General features: G+C 40.6%; 1 protein-coding gene and 3 long non-coding RNA genes across 4 annotated transcripts; all 4 read right to left on the bottom strand.

Annotated features, from left to right (window-relative positions):
• Positions 1-772: 772 nt before the first annotated feature.
• LOC115551267 (uncharacterized) lies at positions 773-2,992 on the bottom strand. Its single transcript, XR_003978018.1, has 4 exons — positions 2,860-2,992; positions 2,535-2,627; positions 2,276-2,446; positions 773-1,432 (listed from the first exon to the last, which is right to left on the bottom strand). It is a non-coding gene; the product is annotated as an uncharacterized LOC115551267 (long non-coding RNA).
• A 1,868-nt stretch (positions 2,993-4,860) lies between these two features.
• On the bottom strand, positions 4,861-7,080 carry LOC115551266 (uncharacterized). Its single transcript, XR_003978017.1, has 4 exons — positions 6,948-7,080; positions 6,623-6,715; positions 6,364-6,534; positions 4,861-5,520 (listed from the first exon to the last, which is right to left on the bottom strand). It is a non-coding gene; the product is annotated as an uncharacterized LOC115551266 (long non-coding RNA).
• A 1,868-nt stretch (positions 7,081-8,948) lies between these two features.
• LOC115551265 (uncharacterized) lies at positions 8,949-11,168 on the bottom strand. Its single transcript, XR_003978016.1, has 4 exons — positions 11,036-11,168; positions 10,711-10,803; positions 10,452-10,622; positions 8,949-9,608 (listed from the first exon to the last, which is right to left on the bottom strand). It is a non-coding gene; the product is annotated as an uncharacterized LOC115551265 (long non-coding RNA).
• A 1,868-nt stretch (positions 11,169-13,036) lies between these two features.
• On the bottom strand, positions 13,037-18,956 carry LOC115551263 (probable polypeptide N-acetylgalactosaminyltransferase 8). The gene is made up of 11 exons (XM_030366907.1): positions 18,687-18,956; positions 17,759-18,086; positions 17,384-17,550; positions 17,008-17,194; positions 16,043-16,240; positions 15,816-15,930; positions 15,479-15,664; positions 15,124-15,261; positions 14,799-14,891; positions 14,540-14,710; positions 13,037-13,696 (listed from the first exon to the last, which is right to left on the bottom strand). The coding sequence occupies exons 1-11, from the start codon at positions 18,847-18,849 to the stop codon at positions 13,577-13,579; spliced, it is 1,866 nt and encodes a 621-aa protein (XP_030222767.1). The 5' UTR covers positions 18,850-18,956; the 3' UTR covers positions 13,037-13,576.
• Positions 18,957-20,705: the final 1,749 nt, after the last annotated feature.

The following is a 20,705-nucleotide window of genomic DNA, read 5'->3' as shown; positions in this document are numbered from 1 at the left end:
ATCTCAGAGTGCTAGTATACAATTTTTTTATTTTTAAAAAGTAGGAAATGCCTTTATGAATAAAAAGGTTTTTAGGCCAGTTTTAAAACAGGCTAGTGTTTGTGTTGCCCTTAAGTGGTCCGGGAGGCTGTTCCACAGTCGAGGGGCTGCAGCGGCGAAGGCTCGGTCGCCCATGGTGCGTAGCCTGGTGTTTGGGATCTGCAGGGACAGACTGTTATTGGATCTGAGGGGGCGGGTTGATGTTTGGGGAATGATGAGTTCTTGCAGGCAAGGGGGGGCATGACCGTTTATGCATTGGTAGGTAAGTAGGAGGACTTTGTAGTTGACGCGGGATGAGACAGGGAGCCAATGCAGTGAGTGTAAAATGGGGGTTATATGGTTGTATTTCCTGACTCTCATCAGGATCCTGGCAGCGCTGTTCTGGATGTACTGCAGCTTTTGGATGTTCCTGCCAGTGATCCCAGTGAACAGTGAATTGCAGTAGTCCAGTCTTGAGGAGATGAAGGAGTGGACGAGCTTCTCAGCATCTGGCAGGGTTAAAGTGGGGCGGAGCTTGGCGATGTTTTTGAGATGGTAGAAGGAGATTTTGCAGTGTTGCAAAATCTTGTTGTTATACAGTGTTGCCGTATAACGTACAATTATCATTTGACTTATCCCACCAATGTAAAAGTTTACCAGAATCACGGAAATATGTGTGCTGATGAGAAGGAATTGTGTGTACTTATCTACAAGGAATAAACTCTTAACAAAATAAGGGAAAACATGAAGAGAATTCAATCAAGTTAGGTTTACCGAAGAATCAATACATTTAATAAAAAAAGTAGATGTCCCATGGAGCCCCTAAAATAGAGCAAGAAAATATTGTCTTCTATCCCAACTTAAACTCCTCCTTTAGGAAAAGGCATGTGAGCGTCTGCAATATCATTGGTTCTGACTCAGACAGGTGCTACCTTTATGGACCCCATAGCCACGGTTTGCTTGAAGCTGGAAAGCCCCCAGCTTTTCAAGATAGGTTCACCAATTATCACATCGCTTGTTACAGCTTTATAGCAAATACAAACATTTCAACAATATAAGGCACTTTTTAACTGAAACAAATCATCTGTTTAAAAAGAGATTACAGTGTTTTTGGAAATGTATTATATATTCATAGAAAAATTTACATTCTTTCTTTGTGTCAAAGTTACATAAGAGTATTATAAAAAAAGGTTATACATTGGCATACAGCATAGTGGATAGTAGTAAATGGACTTTTGTAAATTGGCTTATTAATGATCATCAATGTAGTTGCAGTCCACATTGACGACATATATTAGAAAGGTTTGATAACATTTTGGATTTCCCATCTTTGGCCTGTACATTCTTGTAACAAGAGTTTGCCCTTTACAATTTCCAAACATCTCCCTGTCTGTTTGTTCTTCAATTCTTTACCCTGAAAAAGAGAGAGAAACAAAACAACACATCAGGGAACACTGTGGGCCATATCTTGCATCCGGCTCAATTGACTTTCTCACTGGCGCATGTGTCGTTGCTAGTTTGCAACTGGCGCAGAGCGTTGTTTTCCCTACTGCGCCACACGTCGGTAAATTAGGGAATGATCTTGCGCCCCAAGGGGCGGTTCAGCAAAAGGAGGAGGCGTGTTCTGGCGCAAACGTTCCCTGGTGCTATTTTGCAGTTTCAGAAATCACTTGCGCCGCAAACCAGGAAATACCTGGTTTAAAGTCAGTGGCGCGTTCTTCAGATGCTATTTTAAGGGCGCATGCATGTTGCTTGTGCACCTCGCGCATACACTTTGCTTCTCTCATCTACCTAGCCACACAAACAACGTACAGCAAACACATATTTTCTTGAAACAGACACCATGTAAATGCTCATAACTTTTAGGATTGATGAGTATTTGATCGTTGGAAAACATTGTTTTACCGCGAGTGAGTGTTAAAAAGAATGAATGAATGCGGGCGCGCGTTTGTGTATGCGTAAAATAATGAATGAATGTGTGCGCTCGTGTGTGCGTCCATCTGTTTAAACACACGTAAACTAAACACATAACGCATAATACAGTCCATGGCAATGTATATAAACGGGGGGACACATGCATATTAGGAACACAAGTCGATAACGATAATGCATACAATACTGCTAAGAAACTATGTTTATAATGTATTGCATAGATCATTAAATAGAACCACAGTTACCGCATATAATATGTGTATTAAGTTTTCTCTGCCGAAACAACATCTTTCACAATAAATCACCCACAACACAATATAAGTACCTGGGTGAAGTCCCAGTAAATTGCAATTTGTTTCTGAAGAGCATCGTGGCAGTCGTTCAGGCCAGGCTCGTTGTCATTGTTACCACTGTCCGTCAAACAGCGATTAGCATTGTACTTATGGGACTTGATCCCACCAATGTAAAGCTCACCAGTCCCTCGGAAATATGTGTACTGATGAGAAAGAAAACCAAAAGAAAACATGTCATCACTTTCATGAGATACTTCATCCAACATATTAATAGTACGTCCTTTGACTCACTTGAGGCATATAGTAGTAGCAGTGATATGCAATCGGTGTGTGGCCTGGAACTGGACCTTGGTCTACACACATGTTGGCATCGAGGTTCTTCAGCTAAACATGGGAGAAATACGTCTAACCTTATTCAAAGGCTTGATACTGCAGTGGCAAGTAGGCCTCAGTATCAACCTTGCCCAAAGGAAAATACTATTGTAACAGACAGAGGAAATACCTTCTGATATTTCATCATAATCATTCTTCCACCAGAGATGATTCATAATATCTCTTTGGCTCTAAAATTCTCCACATGTTCAACCCTGTCCCTCATATAGTTAAGACAACTCACTCCTCCATAGGCCAGGATATCGTCCCAGCTATCCAGCAGTGGATACACATTGTCCAGGTACCACTTGAAAGGTTTACAATTCAGCCGTTTTCTTAGTTCTTTTCGCTCAGACACATCCCCAAAGTCAATACCGTGATCCTGTAGAAAAAAAGCGTTTAGTTTGATAATAAGCCTTCATCAGTGAAGCCAAAGAATGTGTGTTTTTGTCTTAATCTTAATACATTTTTATTAAGATTAATGAACTTTTTTTAACAAAGTTCATCAAAGAAGTCAGAAACAAAGTCTAAAATACACTGTACATTATGTTCGCAGATCAGTCTAAATTAAATTTGTTCTCACATATTTTGGACACGTATTTAGAATTCAACAATGTTGTTTGAATCATCACAAAACAGAACTACTGTACAGATGAGACATTTTGAGCCACTGAGTCAGTGAGAAAGATTGCACCGACTGGTTTGCCTAGTTTGGTTCATCCTGAGACACTCCCTTGTTCTGATGGCATTCCTATGAGAAAAGCTAGACTCACACGTATCGGTTGAGCCAAACATTGTCAGAATAAGTGATGCCAGTTCCTGGTTGTGGGGTACTGATACTGGCTAGTATCACCGCCTACACACGGAAACCTGATTTGCATGCAACTATGTTTCTCCTTTATTTAATTTATTTTTTGCATGCAACCTCTTGCGGGCCAGAAAAAAATTAAGAGGGGCCGCATTTGGCCCACGGGCCGCTAGTTGAATAGGCCTGCCCTATACAATCAGAAAGAACATTTCAAACCCCATGCGGGTTTGCGTGCCCAATCCTAGTTCTCATTGTTCTCTACAAATACAACCGATTTGTGTGGAAAAAACCCTTGGTTTAGGTGTCAGGCTTTAGACATTAAATCTAAATAGATTTGTAACTAACATTTTGTTTGTTCTTCAATTCTTTACCCTAAAAAATAGAGAAAACAGCCATAAACCAGAGAACACTGCATGCCATTGTTGTACATGAACGTTAGTCAAATCTTGTTCTGCTTCATTCACGAATGACACCTTTCATATTCAGACACCCTCAACACAATAGGCTATATGTACCTGGGTGAAGTGCCAGTCATATCGAATGATTTCCTGAAGAGATTTTTGGCAGCTGTCAGCAGGCCAGGTTTGTTGTCTTTGTTGCTGTTCTCTGTCAGTAATAATAATAATAATTCATTTTATTTGTTGAGCACTCTTCATTCTAGCAGAATCTCAGAGTGCTAGTATACAATTTTTTTATTTTTAAAAAGTAGGAAATGCCTTTATGAATAAAAAGGTTTTTAGGCCAGTCTTAAAACAGGCTAGTGTTTGTGTTGCCCTTAAGTGGTCCGGGAGGCTGTTCCACAGTCGAGGGGCTGCAGCGGCGAAGGCTCGGTCGCCCATGGTGCGTAGCCTGGTGTTTGGGATCTGCAGGGACAGACTGTTATTGGATCTGAGGGGGCGGGTTGATGTTTGGGGAATGATGAGTTCTTGCAGGCAAGGGGGGGCATGACCGTTTATGCATTGGTAGGTAAGTAGGAGGACTTTGTAGTTGACGCGGGATGAGACAGGGAGCCAATGCAGTGAGTGTAAAATGGGGGTTATATGGTTGTATTTCCTGACTCTCATCAGGATCCTGGCAGCGCTGTTCTGGATGTACTGCAGCTTTTGGATGTTCCTGCCAGTGATCCCAGTGAACAGTGAATTGCAGTAGTCCAGTCTTGAGGAGATGAAGGAGTGGACGAGCTTCTCAGCATCTGGCAGGGTTAAAGTGGGGCGGAGCTTGGCGATGTTTTTGAGATGGTAGAAGGAGATTTTGCAGTGTTGCAAAATCTTGTTGTTATACAGTGTTGCCGTATAACGTACAATTATCATTTGACTTATCCCACCAATGTAAAAGTTTACCAGAATCACGGAAATATGTGTGCTGATGAGAAGGAATTGTGTGTACTTATCTACAAGGAATAAACTCTTAACAAAATAAGGGAAAACATGAAGAGAATTCAATCAAGTTAGGTTTACCGAAGAATCAATACATTTAATAAAAAAAGTAGATGTCCCATGGAGCCCCTAAAATAGAGCAAGAAAATATTGTCTTCTATCCCAACTTAAACTCCTCCTTTAGGAAAAGGCATGTGAGCGTCTGCAATATCATTGGTTCTGACTCAGACAGGTGCTACCTTTATGGACCCCATAGCCACGGTTTGCTTGAAGCTGGAAAGCCCCCAGCTTTTCAAGATAGGTTCACCAATTATCACATCGCTTGTTACAGCTTTATAGCAAATACAAACATTTCAACAATATAAGGCACTTTTTAACTGAAACAAATCATCTGTTTAAAAAGAGATTACAGTGTTTTTGGAAATGTATTATATATTCATAGAAAAATTTACATTCTTTCTTTGTGTCAAAGTTACATAAGAGTATTATAAAAAAAGGTTATACATTGGCATACAGCATAGTGGATAGTAGTAAATGGACTTTTGTAAATTGGCTTATTAATGATCATCAATGTAGTTGCAGTCCACATTGACGACATATATTAGAAAGGTTTGATAACATTTTGGATTTCCCATCTTTGGCCTGTACATTCTTGTAACAAGAGTTTGCCCTTTACAATTTCCAAACATCTCCCTGTCTGTTTGTTCTTCAATTCTTTACCCTGAAAAAGAGAGAGAAACAAAACAACACATCAGGGAACACTGTGGGCCATATCTTGCATCCGGCTCAATTGACTTTCTCACTGGCGCATGCGTCGTTGCTAGTTTGCAACTGGCGCAGAGCGTTGTTTTCCCTACTGCGCCACACGTCGGTAAATTAGGGAATGATCTTGCGCCCCAAGGGGCGGTTCGGCAAAAGGAGGAGGCGTGTTCTGGCGCAAACGTTCCCTGGTGCTATTTTGCAGTTTCAGAAATCACTTGCGCCGCAAACCAGGAAATACCTGGTTTAAAGTCAGTGGCGCGTTCTTCAGATGCTATTTTAAGGGCGCATGCATGTTGCTTGTGCACCTCGCGCATACACTTTGCTTCTCTCATCTACCTAGCCACACAAACAACGTACAGCAAACACATATTTTCTTGAAACAGACACCATGTAAATGCTCATAACTTTTAGGATTGATGAGTATTTGATCGTTGGAAAACATTGTTTTACCGCGAGTGAGTGTTAAAAAGAATGAATGAATGCGGGAGCGCGTTTGTGTATGCGTAAAATAATGAATGAATGTGTGCGCTCGTGTGTGCGTCCATCTGTTTAAACACACGTAAACTAAACACATAACGCATAATACAGTCCATGGCAATGTATATAAACGGGGGGACACATGCATATTAGGAACACAAGTCGATAACGATAATGCATACAATACTGCTAAGAAACTATGTTTATAATGTATTGCATAGATCATTAAATAGAACCACAGTTACCGCATATAATATGTGTATTAAGTTTTCTCTGCCGAAACAACATCTTTCACAATAAATCACCCACAACACAATATAAGTACCTGGGTGAAGTCCCAGTAAATTGCAATTTGTTTCTGAAGAGCATCGTGGCAGTCGTTCAGGCCAGGCTCGTTGTCATTGTTACCACTGTCCGTCAAACAGCGATTAGCATTGTACTTATGGGACTTGATCCCACCAATGTAAAGCTCACCAGTCCCTCGGAAATATGTGTACTGATGAGAAAGAAAACCAAAAGAAAACATGTCATCACTTTCATGAGATACTTCATCCAACATATTAATAGTACGTCCTTTGACTCACTTGAGGCATATAGTAGTAGCAGTGATATGCAATCGGTGTGTGGCCTGGAACTGGACCTTGGTCTACACACATGTTGGCATCGAGGTTCTTCAGCTAAACATGGGAGAAATACGTCTAACCTTATTCAAAGGCTTGATACTGCAGTGGCAAGTAGGCCTCAGTATCAACCTTGCCCAAAGGAAAATACTATTGTAACAGACAGAGGAAATACCTTCTGATATTTCATCATAATCATTCTTCCACCAGAGATGATTCATAATATCTCTTTGGCTCTAAAATTCTCCACATGTTCAACCCTGTCCCTCATATAGTTAAGACAACTCACTCCTCCATAGGCCAGGATATCGTCCCAGCTATCCAGCAGTGGATACACATTGTCCAGGTACCACTTGAAAGGTTTACAATTCAGCCGTTTTCTTAGTTCTTTTCGCTCAGACACATCCCCAAAGTCAATACCGTGATCCTGTAGAAAAAAAGCGTTTAGTTTGATAATAAGCCTTCATCAGTGAAGCCAAAGAATGTGTGTTTTTGTCTTAATCTTAATACATTTTTATTAAGATTAATGAACTTTTTTTAACAAAGTTCATCAAAGAAGTCAGAAACAAAGTCTAAAATACACTGTACATTATGTTCGCAGATCAGTCTAAATTAAATTTGTTCTCACATATTTTGGACACGTATTTAGAATTCAACAATGTTGTTTGAATCATCACAAAACAGAACTACTGTACAGATGAGACATTTTGAGCCACTGAGTCAGTGAGAAAGATTGCACCGACTGGTTTGCCTAGTTTGGTTCATCCTGAGACACTCCCTTGTTCTGATGGCATTCCTATGAGAAAAGCTAGACTCACACGTATCGGTTGAGCCAAACATTGTCAGAATAAGTGATGCCAGTTCCTGGTTGTGGGGTACTGATACTGGCTAGTATCACCGCCTACACACGGAAACCTGATTTGCATGCAACTATGTTTCTCCTTTATTCAATTTATTTTTTGCATGCAACCTCTTGCGGGCCAGAAAAAAATTAAGAGGGGCCGCATTTGGCCCACGGGCCGCTAGTTGAATAGGCCTGCCCTATACAATCAGAAAGAACATTTCAAACCCCATGCGGGTTTGCGTGCCCAATCCTAGTTCTCATTGTTCTCTACAAATACAACCGATTTGTGTGGAAAAAACCCTTGGTTTAGGTGTCAGGCTTTAGACATTAAATCTAAATAGATTTGTAACTAACATTTTGTTTGTTCTTCAATTCTTTACCCTAAAAAATAGAGAAAACAGCCATAAACCAGAGAACACTGCATGCCATTGTTGTACATGAACGTTAGTCAAATCTTGTTCTGCTTCATTCACGAATGACACCTTTCATATTCAGACACCCTCAACACAATAGGCTATATGTACCTGGGTGAAGTGCCAGTCATATCGAATGATTTCCTGAAGAGATTTTTGGCAGCTGTCAGCAGGCCAGGTTTGTTGTCTTTGTTGCTGTTCTCTGTCAGTAATAATAATAATAATTCATTTTATTTGTTGAGCACTCTTCATTCTAGCAGAATCTCAGAGTGCTAGTATACAATTTTTTTATTTTTAAAAAGTAGGAAATGCCTTTATGAATAAAAAGGTTTTTAGGCCAGTCTTAAAACAGGCTAGTGTTTGTGTTGCCCTTAAGTGGTCCGGGAGGCTGTTCCACAGTCGAGGGGCTGCAGCGGCGAAGGCTCGGTCGCCCATGGTGCGTAGCCTGGTGTTTGGGATCTGCAGGGACAGACTGTTATTGGATCTGAGGGGGCGGGTTGATGTTTGGGGAATGATGAGTTCTTGCAGGCAAGGGGGGGCATGACCGTTTATGCATTGGTAGGTAAGTAGGAGGACTTTGTAGTTGACGCGGGATGAGACAGGGAGCCAATGCAGTGAGTGTAAAATGGGGGTTATATGGTTGTATTTCCTGACTCTCATCAGGATCCTGGCAGCGCTGTTCTGGATGTACTGCAGCTTTTGGATGTTCCTGCCAGTGATCCCAGTGAACAGTGAATTGCAGTAGTCCAGTCTTGAGGAGATGAAGGAGTGGACGAGCTTCTCAGCATCTGGCAGGGTTAAAGTGGGGCGGAGCTTGGCGATGTTTTTGAGATGGTAGAAGGAGATTTTGCAGTGTTGCAAAATCTTGTTGTTATACAGTGTTGCCGTATAACGTACAATTATCATTTGACTTATCCCACCAATGTAAAAGTTTACCAGAATCACGGAAATATGTGTGCTGATGAGAAGGAATTGTGTGTACTTATCTACAAGGAATAAACTCTTAACAAAATAAGGGAAAACATGAAGAGAATTCAATCAAGTTAGGTTTACCGAAGAATCAATACATTTAATAAAAAAAGTAGATGTCCCATGGAGCCCCTAAAATAGAGCAAGAAAATATTGTCTTCTATCCCAACTTAAACTCCTCCTTTAGGAAAAGGCATGTGAGCGTCTGCAATATCATTGGTTCTGACTCAGACAGGTGCTACCTTTATGGACCCCATAGCCACGGTTTGCTTGAAGCTGGAAAGCCCCCAGCTTTTCAAGATAGGTTCACCAATTATCACATCGCTTGTTACAGCTTTATAGCAAATACAAACATTTCAACAATATAAGGCACTTTTTAACTGAAACAAATCATCTGTTTAAAAAGAGATTACAGTGTTTTTGGAAATGTATTATATATTCATAGAAAAATTTACATTCTTTCTTTGTGTCAAAGTTACATAAGAGTATTATAAAAAAAGGTTATACATTGGCATACAGCATAGTGGATAGTAGTAAATGGACTTTTGTAAATTGGCTTATTAATGATCATCAATGTAGTTGCAGTCCACATTGACGACATATATTAGAAAGGTTTGATAACATTTTGGATTTCCCATCTTTGGCCTGTACATTCTTGTAACAAGAGTTTGCCCTTTACAATTTCCAAACATCTCCCTGTCTGTTTGTTCTTCAATTCTTTACCCTGAAAAAGAGAGAGAAACAAAACAACACATCAGGGAACACTGTGGGCCATATCTTGCATCCGGCTCAATTGACTTTCTCACTGGCGCATGTGTCGTTGCTAGTTTGCAACTGGCGCAGAGCGTTGTTTTCCCTACTGCGCCACACGTCGGTAAATTAGGGAATGATCTTGCGCCCCAAGGGGCGGTTCGGCAAAAGGAGGAGGCGTGTTCTGGCGCAAACGTTCCCTGGTGCTATTTTGCAGTTTCAGAAATCACTTGCGCCGCAAACCAGGAAATACCTGGTTTAAAGTCAGTGGCGCGTTCTTCAGATGCTATTTTAAGGGCGCATGCATGTTGCTTGTGCACCTCGCGCATACACTTTGCTTCTCTCATCTACCTAGCCACACAAACAACGTACAGCAAACACATATTTTCTTGAAACAGACACCATGTAAATGCTCATAACTTTTAGGATTGATGAGTATTTGATCGTTGGAAAACATTGTTTTACCGCGAGTGAGTGTTAAAAAGAATGAATGAATGCGGGCGCGCGTTTGTGTATGCGTAAAATAATGAATGAATGTGTGCGCTCGTGTGTGCGTCCATCTGTTTAAACACACGTAAACTAAACACATAACGCATAATACAGTCCATGGCAATGTATATAAACGGGGGGACACATGCATATTAGGAACACAAGTCGATAACGATAATGCATACAATACTGCTAAGAAACTATGTTTATAATGTATTGCATAGATCATTAAATAGAACCACAGTTACCGCATATAATATGTGTATTAAGTTTTCTCTGCCGAAACAACATCTTTCACAATAAATCACCCACAACACAATATAAGTACCTGGGTGAAGTCCCAGTAAATTGCAATTTGTTTCTGAAGAGCATCGTGGCAGTCGTTCAGGCCAGGCTCGTTGTCATTGTTACCACTGTCCGTCAAACAGCGATTAGCATTGTACTTATGGGACTTGATCCCACCAATGTAAAGCTCACCAGTCCCTCGGAAATATGTGTACTGATGAGAAAGAAAACCAAAAGAAAACATGTCATCACTTTCATGAGATACTTCATCCAACATATTAATAGTACGTCCTTTGACTCACTTGAGGCATATAGTAGTAGCAGTGATATGCAATCGGTGTGTGGCCTGGAACTGGACCTTGGTCTACACACATGTTGGCATCGAGGTTCTTCAGCTAAACATGGGAGAAATACGTCTAACCTTATTCAAAGGCTTGATACTGCAGTGGCAAGTAGGCCTCAGTATCAACCTTGCCCAAAGGAAAATACTATTGTAACAGACAGAGGAAATACCTTCTGATATTTCATCATAATCATTCTTCCACCAGAGATGATTCATAATATCTCTTTGGCTCTAAAATTCTCCACATGTTCAACCCTGTCCCTCATATAGTTAAGACAACTCACTCCTCCATAGGCCAGGATATCGTCCCAGCTATCCAGCAGTGGATACACATTGTCCAGGTACCACTTGAAAGGTTTACAATTCAGCCGTTTTCTTAGTTCTTTTCGCTCAGACACATCCCCAAAGTCAATACCGTGATCCTGTAGAAAAAAAGCGTTTAGTTTGATAATAAGCCTTCATCAGTGAAGCCAAAGAATGTGTGTTTTTGTCTTAATCTTAATACATTTTTATTAAGATTAATGAACTTTTTTTAACAAAGTTCATCAAAGAAGTCAGAAACAAAGTCTAAAATACACTGTACATTATGTTCGCAGATCAGTCTAAATTAAATTTGTTCTCACATATTTTGGACACGTATTTAGAATTCAACAATGTTGTTTGAATCATCACAAAACAGAACTACTGTACAGATGAGACATTTTGAGCCACTGAGTCAGTGAGAAAGATTGCACCGACTGGTTTGCCTAGTTTGGTTCATCCTGAGACACTCCCTTGTTCTGATGGCATTCCTATGAGAAAAGCTAGACTCACACGTATCGGTTGAGCCAAACATTGTCAGAATAAGTGATGCCAGTTCCTGGTTGTGGGGTACTGATACTGGCTAGTATCACCGCCTACACACGGAAACCTGATTTGCATGCAACTATGTTTCTCCTTTATTTAATTTATTTTTTGCATGCAACCTCTTGCGGGCCAGAAAAAAATTAAGAGGGGCCGCATTTGGCCCACGGGCCGCTAGTTGAATAGGCCTGCCCTATACAATCAGAAAGAACATTTCAAACCCCATGCGGGTTTGCGTGCCCAATCCTAGTTCTCATTGTTCTCTACAAATACAACCGATTTGTGTGGAAAAAACCCTTGGTTTAGGTGTCAGGCTTTAGACATTAAATCTAAATAGATTTGTAACTAACATTTTGTTTGTTCTTCAATTCTTTACCCTAAAAAATAGAGAAAACAGCCATAAACCAGAGAACACTGCATGCCATTGTTGTACATGAACGTTAGTCAAATCTTGTTCTGCTTCATTCACGAATGACACCTTTCATATTCAGACACCCTCAACACAATAGGCTATATGTACCTGGGTGAAGTGCCAGTCATATCGAATGATTTCCTGAAGAGATTTTTGGCAGCTGTCAGCAGGCCAGGTTTGTTGTCTTTGTTGCTGTTCTCTGTCAGTAATAATAATAATAATTCATTTTATTTGTTGAGCACTCTTCATTCTAGCAGAATCTCAGAGTGCTAGTATACAATTTTTTTATTTTTAAAAAGTAGGAAATGCCTTTATGAATAAAAAGGTTTTTAGGCCAGTCTTAAAACAGGCTAGTGTTTGTGTTGCCCTTAAGTGGTCCGGGAGGCTGTTCCACAGTCGAGGGGCTGCAGCGGCGAAGGCTCGGTCGCCCATGGTGCGTAGCCTGGTGTTTGGGATCTGCAGGGACAGACTGTTATTGGATCTGAGGGGGCGGGTTGATGTTTGGGGAATGATGAGTTCTTGCAGGCAAGGGGGGGCATGACCGTTTATGCATTGGTAGGTAAGTAGGAGGACTTTGTAGTTGACGCGGGATGAGACAGGGAGCCAATGCAGTGAGTGTAAAATGGGGGTTATATGGTTGTATTTCCTGACTCTCATCAGGATCCTGGCAGCGCTGTTCTGGATGTACTGCAGCTTTTGGATGTTCCTGCCAGTGATCCCAGTGAACAGTGAATTGCAGTAGTCCAGTCTTGAGGAGATGAAGGAGTGGACGAGCTTCTCAGCATCTGGCAGGGTTAAAGTGGGGCGGAGCTTGGCGATGTTTTTGAGATGGTAGAAGGAGATTTTGCAGTGTTGCAAAATCTTGTTGTTATACAGTGTTGCCGTATAACGTACAATTATCATTTGACTTATCCCACCAATGTAAAAGTTTACCAGAATCACGGAAATATGTGTGCTGATGAGAAGGAATTGTGTGTACTTATCTACAAGGAATAAACTCTTAACAAAATAAGGGAAAACATGAAGAGAATTCAATCAAGTTAGGTTTACCGAAGAATCAATACATTTAATAAAAAAAGTAGATGTCCCATGGAGCCCCTAAAATAGAGCAAGAAAATATTGTCTTCTATCCCAACTTAAACTCCTCCTTTAGGAAAAGGCATGTGAGCGTCTGCAATATCATTGGTTCTGACTCAGACAGGTGCTACCTTTATGGACCCCATAGCCACGGTTTGCTTGAAGCTGGAAAGCCCCCAGCTTTTCAAGATAGGTTCACCAATTATCACATCGCTTGTTACAGCTTTATAGCAAATACAAACATTTCAACAATATAAGGCACTTTTTAACTGAAACAAATCATCTGTTTAAAAAGAGATTACAGTGTTTTTGGAAATGTATTATATATTCATAGAAAAATTTACATTCTTTCTTTGTGTCAAAGTTACATAAGAGTATTATAAAAAAAGGTTATACATTGGCATACAGCATAGTGGATAGTAGTAAATGGACTTTTGTAAATTGGCTTATTAATGATCATCAATGTAGTTGCAGTCCACATTGACGACATATATTAGAAAGGTTTGATAACATTTTGGATTTCCCATCTTTGGCCTGTACATTCTTGTAACAAGAGTTTGCCCTTTACAATTTCCAAACATCTCCCTGTCTGTTTGTTCTTCAATTCTTTACCCTGAAAAAGAGAGAGAAACAAAACAACACATCAGGGAACACTGTGGGCCATATCTTGCATCCGGCTCAATTGACTTTCTCACTGGCGCATGTGTCGTTGCTAGTTTGCAACTGGCGCAGAGCGTTGTTTTCCCTACTGCGCCACACGTCGGTAAATTAGGGAATGATCTTGCGCCCCAAGGGGCGGTTCGGCAAAAGGAGGAGGCGTGTTCTGGCGCAAACGTTCCCTGGTGCTATTTTGCAGTTTCAGAAATCACTTGCGCCGCAAACCAGGAAATACCTGGTTTAAAGTCAGTGGCGCGTTCTTCAGATGCTATTTTAAGGGCGCATGCATGTTGCTTGTGCACCTCGCGCATACACTTTGCTTCTCTCATCTACCTAGCCACACAAACAACGTACAGCAAACACATATTTTCTTGAAACAGACACCATGTAAATGCTCATAACTTTTAGGATTGATGAGTATTTGATCGTTGGAAAACATTGTTTTACCGCGAGTGAGTGTTAAAAAGAATGAATGAATGCGGGCGCGCGTTTGTGTATGCGTAAAATAATGAATGAATGTGTGCGCTCGTGTGTGCGTCCATCTGTTTAAACACACGTAAACTAAACACATAACGCATAATACAGTCCATGGCAATGTATATAAACGGGGGGACACATGCATATTAGGAACACAAGTCGATAACGATAATGCATACAATACTGCTAAGAAACTATGTTTATAATGTATTGCATAGATCATTAAATAGAACCACAGTTACCGCATATAATATGTGTATTAAGTTTTCTCTGCCGAAACAACATCTTTCACAATAAATCACCCACAACACAATATAAGTACCTGGGTGAAGTCCCAGTAAATTGCAATTTGTTTCTGAAGAGCATCGTGGCAGTCGTTCAGGCCAGGCTCGTTGTCATTGTTACCACTGTCCGTCAAACAGCGATTAGCATTGTACTTATGGGACTTGATCCCACCAATGTAAAGCTCACCAGTCCCTCGGAAATATGTGTACTGATGAGAAAGAAAACCAAAAGAAAACATGTCATCACTTTCATGAGATACTTCATCCAACATATTAATAGTACGTCCTTTGACTCACTTGAGGCATATAGTAGTAGCAGTGATATGCAATCGGTGTGTGGCCTGGAACTGGACCTTGGTCTACACACATGTTGGCATCGAGGTTCTTCAGCTAAACATGGGAGAAATACGTCTAACCTTATTCAAAGGCTTGATACTGCAGTGGCAAGTAGGCCTCAGTATCAACCTTGCCCAAAGGAAAATACTATTGTAACAGACAGAGGAAATACCTTCTGATATTTCATCATAATCATTCTTCCACCAGAGATGATTCATAATATCTCTTTGGCTCTAAAATTCTCCACATGTTCAACCCTGTCCCTCATATAGTTAAGACAACTCACTCCTCCATAGGCCAGGATATCGTCCCAGCTATCCAGCAGTGGATACACATTGTCCAGGTACCACTTGAAAGGTTTACAATTCAGCCGTTTTCTTAGTTCTTTTCGCTCAGACACATCCCCAAAGTCAATACCGTGATCCTGTAGAAAAAAAGCGTTTAGTTTGATAATAAGCCTTCATCAGTGAAGCCAAAGAATGTGTGTTTTTGTCTTAATCTTAATACATTTTTATTAAGATTAATGAACTTTTTTTAACAAAGTTCATCAAAGAAGTCAGAAACAAAGTCTAAAATACACTGTACATTATGTTCGCAGATCAGTCTAAATTGGTATGACCTTTTAGGTTAAACTGTTGTACCTTGAAGGGCAGATTCCATGCCAGATTGACGTTGTGTTTGTACTCATCCATCCAAACCTCTGCTACCCTCAAAGCATTCCTTTTCATTGTGATGGAGAGGTCTGGCATGTATGGCTTATGGTTCCTCTCAATGTGGGCTATCTTGGAGCATGGAACAACCTCAATACTTCCCCCACATGTCCAAACCTACGAAATAATTAATGGGCATTGTTACAATTCAGCCATTCCCGATATAATAATTAACCCAGTAACATACTGTACGTCAGTTAATCACTTGTAGGCTTTATCGACTTATTTCCTCATAAGCAAACTTTGGGTATTCCTGTGGTATACTTACACGAATCCCAAGCTCAACATTTTCTCCACCGTATACTTTCATTCCTCCATCAAGAACTCCAATTTCACCAAGATACGTCCGATCTGCGACTAGGATACCCATTATGGAAGGACTCCTTAAAAGGTCAAACCGATGAAATGGCTCAATATGTCATTGTTCAGGATTGAGTTAGTGCAGATATATTTGTTAATGCAGATCAAGAAAAGCTATTTTCAGGTGAAACTTACTTCCCAGGCAAGGAGGGGTCATTTAGTTTGTACCACTCAGGCCTAAATCTCTCGTACATGCACCACAAAGCCCAGTCAAACGCATGGGATGCAGGCAAGTATGTTACAATCTCAAGATCATAGTAGTTGACTCTGTCAAACACCGGAGACACAATCAGCTTCCGATCCCCTTTAATCTGCGTCAGCAATGGTTCAGCCCTGCAGCACAGAAATAGATTGAGATAAAACAACAAAAGATTACTTACAAAAGTTATTGACACAGAACTTGGTCACAGGATGACTCATTGTTCTTAGTCCTTTTCCATTGGTTTGATAGACTTTGCCATTGATGTGTTGTTGTTTAAATTCAATCATTTAATCAGGGTGTAAGTAGCCAGGTTGTAGCAGAGCTCCCCTGAATAAGACTTGCGCTCACCTGAAAACAAAGATGACCACTTTTCTGAAATGTAAAATCTTGAAAATTTTGAAAGATTTCCTTGGAGAATTCCAAAAATGATTGCCACCCTACCGAAAAAAACAAACCTTTGGAGGTCCAGTTCAATAGGTTTATTGACAAATTTCTGTGTATCATAGCATACTGTTTCAAATATAACTCATCTTTGATCATTGTGACTATTAGTTTGTGTAGTGCTACACTTTTGATGTTCTCTGCTTTCCATTTTATTTTTGGCGTAAAGAAGTGTATGAAGGTGTATTTAAAGGGGATGGTCTATTTTCTCATCTCCAACCTTTACTTCCACCTAGATTAGCTTTACCTGCCTATCCACCATTAGGTCAGTATTTTTTTTTTCTCCTTTCTCTTTTAAAGACCGGACACGGAGGGCCCCATACATATCTTCGCCTTGGGCCCCCAATTTGCTAAAACCGCCACTGGTTACAAGCTTACAGATCCCCACTCCAGCAGCACTCAAAGTCAGACTACACAATTATATACGTCATATGATAGTGACTTGGTACCCCCTCACCACAGGTCATGGACTTCAATATGAGCATCCAAGATGGCGACCACGTCAGCCGTGGCGGCCTTCCATCCAGAGATCCTAGCCGTGGTCAGTCCCAGCTGCTCACTGTGACTCACTCTGGTCATGAGGAGGCCTGGATTCTGGTCCTCAATGGTCTTGATGTACATGTCAAAGTCCTGCTTCAGGTCGTCTGTGGGGGAGGGGGGTAATCTCTGTGTAAATAACAGCTATTGATAATACTGCTGAATTAATAATTAGAAATGTAGTTGATGCAAGGGCTATATTGCATCAACTATAAATGTTTATTCCCATAAACATTTATTTACAGAAGTAGTTATTTAATTGTCTATAATTTCTTAAACCTAAAACAGAGACAAACCATTGGTGCTGTGGTCATCCACCAATATGATTTCTTTCAGCAAGGACTTCGGAGTGCGGTCGATAATACTTCGGATGGCTCTCTTGAGGATTGACAGGGCCTCATCCAGGTAGATAAGGACTACTCCAATGCTGGGCAGATCCTTTGGGTAGGTCTTATTCAAGCATCTAGATTAACATCCAAAACATAATTTAGAAAAAACTCCTATGCACTCCCACACATATGTACACACACACACACACACACACACACACACACACACACACACACACACACACACACACACACACACACACACACACACACACACACACACACACACACACACACACACACACACTTTATATTCCACATTCAAATAAGTAAAAGGTCAACCTTGGGTCCCTGGTGTCTGGAAGAGGTCGATTAAGGGGTAGGCGATCGCTGAGAAACACGTTATATCCATATTTCTCAAAAAAAGCTTGTGCCTCTTTTTGTTCGTCTTCTGACAAATTCTCTCCACCCCAGTTCTGGAACAGGGGAGACTTTGGGAAAAGTTTATTCCCTTTATTTCCTGGCTGTTCAATTTTCCCAGGTTTTTCTTCGTCCTCCTTTTTGACCACTGCAATTGGTTTTTCTTCTATTTTTCTCTGTCTGTCTAGATCTTCTTCAAGAAGCTTCTGCATGGCTTCTTGTTTTTGATGGAGTTTTTTTACCAAATTAACTGTATGACGTGAGAAAATGTAAGAGTTAGTGATAAGCTGAACAAAGGCATTGAAAGAAAAATAAGGAAGAGTGCCTCAGGCATTCACATTCAGCATAGACGTACATATTTAACCCCTATGCTCCACCTAAGTCGCTGCGATATTGCCATGACAGTTCCATTTGGCTCTATCACTAACCTGTACCCCTAGTTGGCTTAATGCCCAGCGTGTGGAATGTACGAGTTTCAAGTGGTGACTGAAAGCCGCACCTGTACTGTGCTTGCCCTTATGTGAATAAAAAAGCCTTACACAATACAAGCCATTATTATAAGTTATACCGTGTCTTTTGGTTTGTGTGTTTGGGGGGCGGAGGTTGGGGGGCGGAGATTTCTGAGACGTTTTTTGCTCAATTGGCCTTCCATACAAATCAAACACGTAGAATAATGATTAGAACCTCTATTGTGCTGGAGTGATAATGATATACTGTAGCTACAACACATAATCCACAAAAACAACGTGCACATCACACCACCCTTAAATTTCATAATGCCACTTTTTTTCCACCCCATACAAAATGCTACCATCGCCACTGGCTATAGACATGTAAAGAGTCCACTTACACAGATCTTTAACACTTTGCTCCGAATCAGAAACCATTCCAGGACTGCCATGTCCAAATGATTCAATTGTACCATCTCGGTTAATAAATGATGGAACTATGTAATATATAGAACATATTCCAGCCAGTATCAGGAGGAAGCGCTTTATCCACACAACCTTCATTGTGACTTAAAATATTGTGAATGGCCAAATACAGTATGCATAATATTCCTAACTTACAGGTTGGTTTTGTCCTTGAACTGGCGTCCCATGTTTTGTCAACCATCCTGTTGGTCTTGTTCTGTTAAAGAAAATATAAGGCCAATTCTATCACTGACTTGATCTGGCTGTTGAAATTAAGCCAACAACACCTTACAATAAGGTACGCAATAACGTGGGTAGTGTGGCAACCCGCTCCTCGAGTGAGCCGGGTTCCAGGTATAAAACACGCTTGGCAGTGTGGGTTAAGCCATTAAAGGCATTTATTGCAGACAACTTAAATCAAACAAAGTAAACGCGGCCTCTAGGGCCTCCGTGAGCCTCTGGCCTCTCGCGGACACGAGCGCTTCCTCCTTCCTCGCTCCCGTTTCTGGTCTGCCCAAATGTCAGTCCTCTTATAGTGGCTCCTCGGCTTTCGGCCAGGTGTCCCCCAATCAAGCTGATTGGGGTTTGGTCGGTGCTCTCCGTCGCCGGCTGGTGGGTGACGGTGGTAACGGCCATCCAGGACCAACCCTCGGGCTGGTCCGGGCCGAGGTTTACGGGGCGGGATGCCACAGTAGTTACTGAGGAACGAATGAGTAATGAATGATGAAAGACCAGGGCCCTAACTGGGGCCCTTATTGGGGCCCTAAGTGACAGTTATTCAGTAACTACTCAGGAGTTACTGGTAAACAGACTAGGGGACTACTGTAATCATCACTGGTAAACGAATGGTGAACAAATGATTGAAAAAGCGTTACTACGGCTGAACGAATGATTGAAAAAGCTTAATTACTGGTGAACGAATGGTTTGTGAAAGAGGAACAACTCAGTATGACGCGTGACTTTACATGAAGCTACACAAAAAGCTTCACTACTGGTAAACAAATGATTCAAAAAGCTTAACTACTGGTGAATGATGGTTCGCAAAAGAGTAACAACTCAGTCTGACGCATGACTTTACATGAAGGTACACAAAAAGCTTCACTACTGGTAAACAGTGTTGGTCAAGTTACTTGGAAAAAGTAATTAGTTACTGATTACTCATCCAAGAAAGTAATCCAGTTACTTTACAAATTACTTATTTTCAAAAGTAATTAGTTACTTTACTAATTACTTTACTTAGTTACTTTTCAAAAACACACTAGCTATACACAACCTGAATATTCTTTTATAAAACTTGTTTTATTAATCTCAATCATTTTAACTATGCACATTGCAAACAAAAAATAAATTAAATGCAACAGTCTCATTTAAAGAAAATAATTTTGGTGTGTATACAAACCTTCATTCGAATAGATGTAAATAAAATACAGCCATAAAATAATTAAAACCAAAGTCTCTATTAACATTTACAACTTTTAACAGTTGCAGTGCAGAGAGGAGTAATGCGTTAACCAAAACAGAAAATGCTGTTGCATGCCACATTTAGGCTGTTCTAATGTAAAATAAGAGTATGTGTTTGAACTGTGTGTGTGTGGAAGGATGTGTTTCATAGATAAATACATAGATATCATTTATAGGTATATGCTACACGTGAACCTCCTAAGATGGCGCAATTTGATTGGTTCGCTATCTCGGGATGTTTGGCAATATCCCATGATTGACATCTCAAACTCTATATTTCTTTCATCGCAAAATGTCAGCTGATAACAACAAATAAACCTTCGGTCTCGTCGCCTATTCCCCACTATTCACTTCGCCTTAGGCGGATAACTGTTGACTAATAGCCTAGATAGATAAATAGCCTAGTCAAGTCTTTATTAATACCAAACTACACGTCGGGAATTCATTTAGGACGGTGATTCGGCTCACACAGTATAGCCTACAAGACCACACAT

The sequence above is a fragment of the Gadus morhua genome, chromosome 9 (genome assembly GCF_902167405.1).
Source record: "Gadus morhua chromosome 9, gadMor3.0, whole genome shotgun sequence".
NCBI lineage: Eukaryota > Metazoa > Chordata > Actinopteri > Gadiformes > Gadidae > Gadus > Gadus morhua.
The sequence above is the reverse complement of the archived record's forward strand: the minus strand, read 5'-3'. Positions and strand labels throughout refer to the sequence as shown.

Coding starts and splice junctions, on each gene's coding strand:
- LOC115551263 (XM_030366907.1), bottom strand. CDS start 18,849: ATGAAGGTTGTGTGGATAAAGCGCTTCCTCCTGATACTGGCTGGAATA. Junction 17,551..17,758: donor CCAGACACCAGGGACCCAAG/GTTGACCTTTTA, acceptor ATGTTAATCTAG/ATGCTTGAATAAGACCTACC. Junction 17,195..17,383: donor GGATGACCACAGCACCAATG/GTTTGTCTCTGT, acceptor CCTCCCCCACAG/ACGACCTGAAGCAGGACTTT.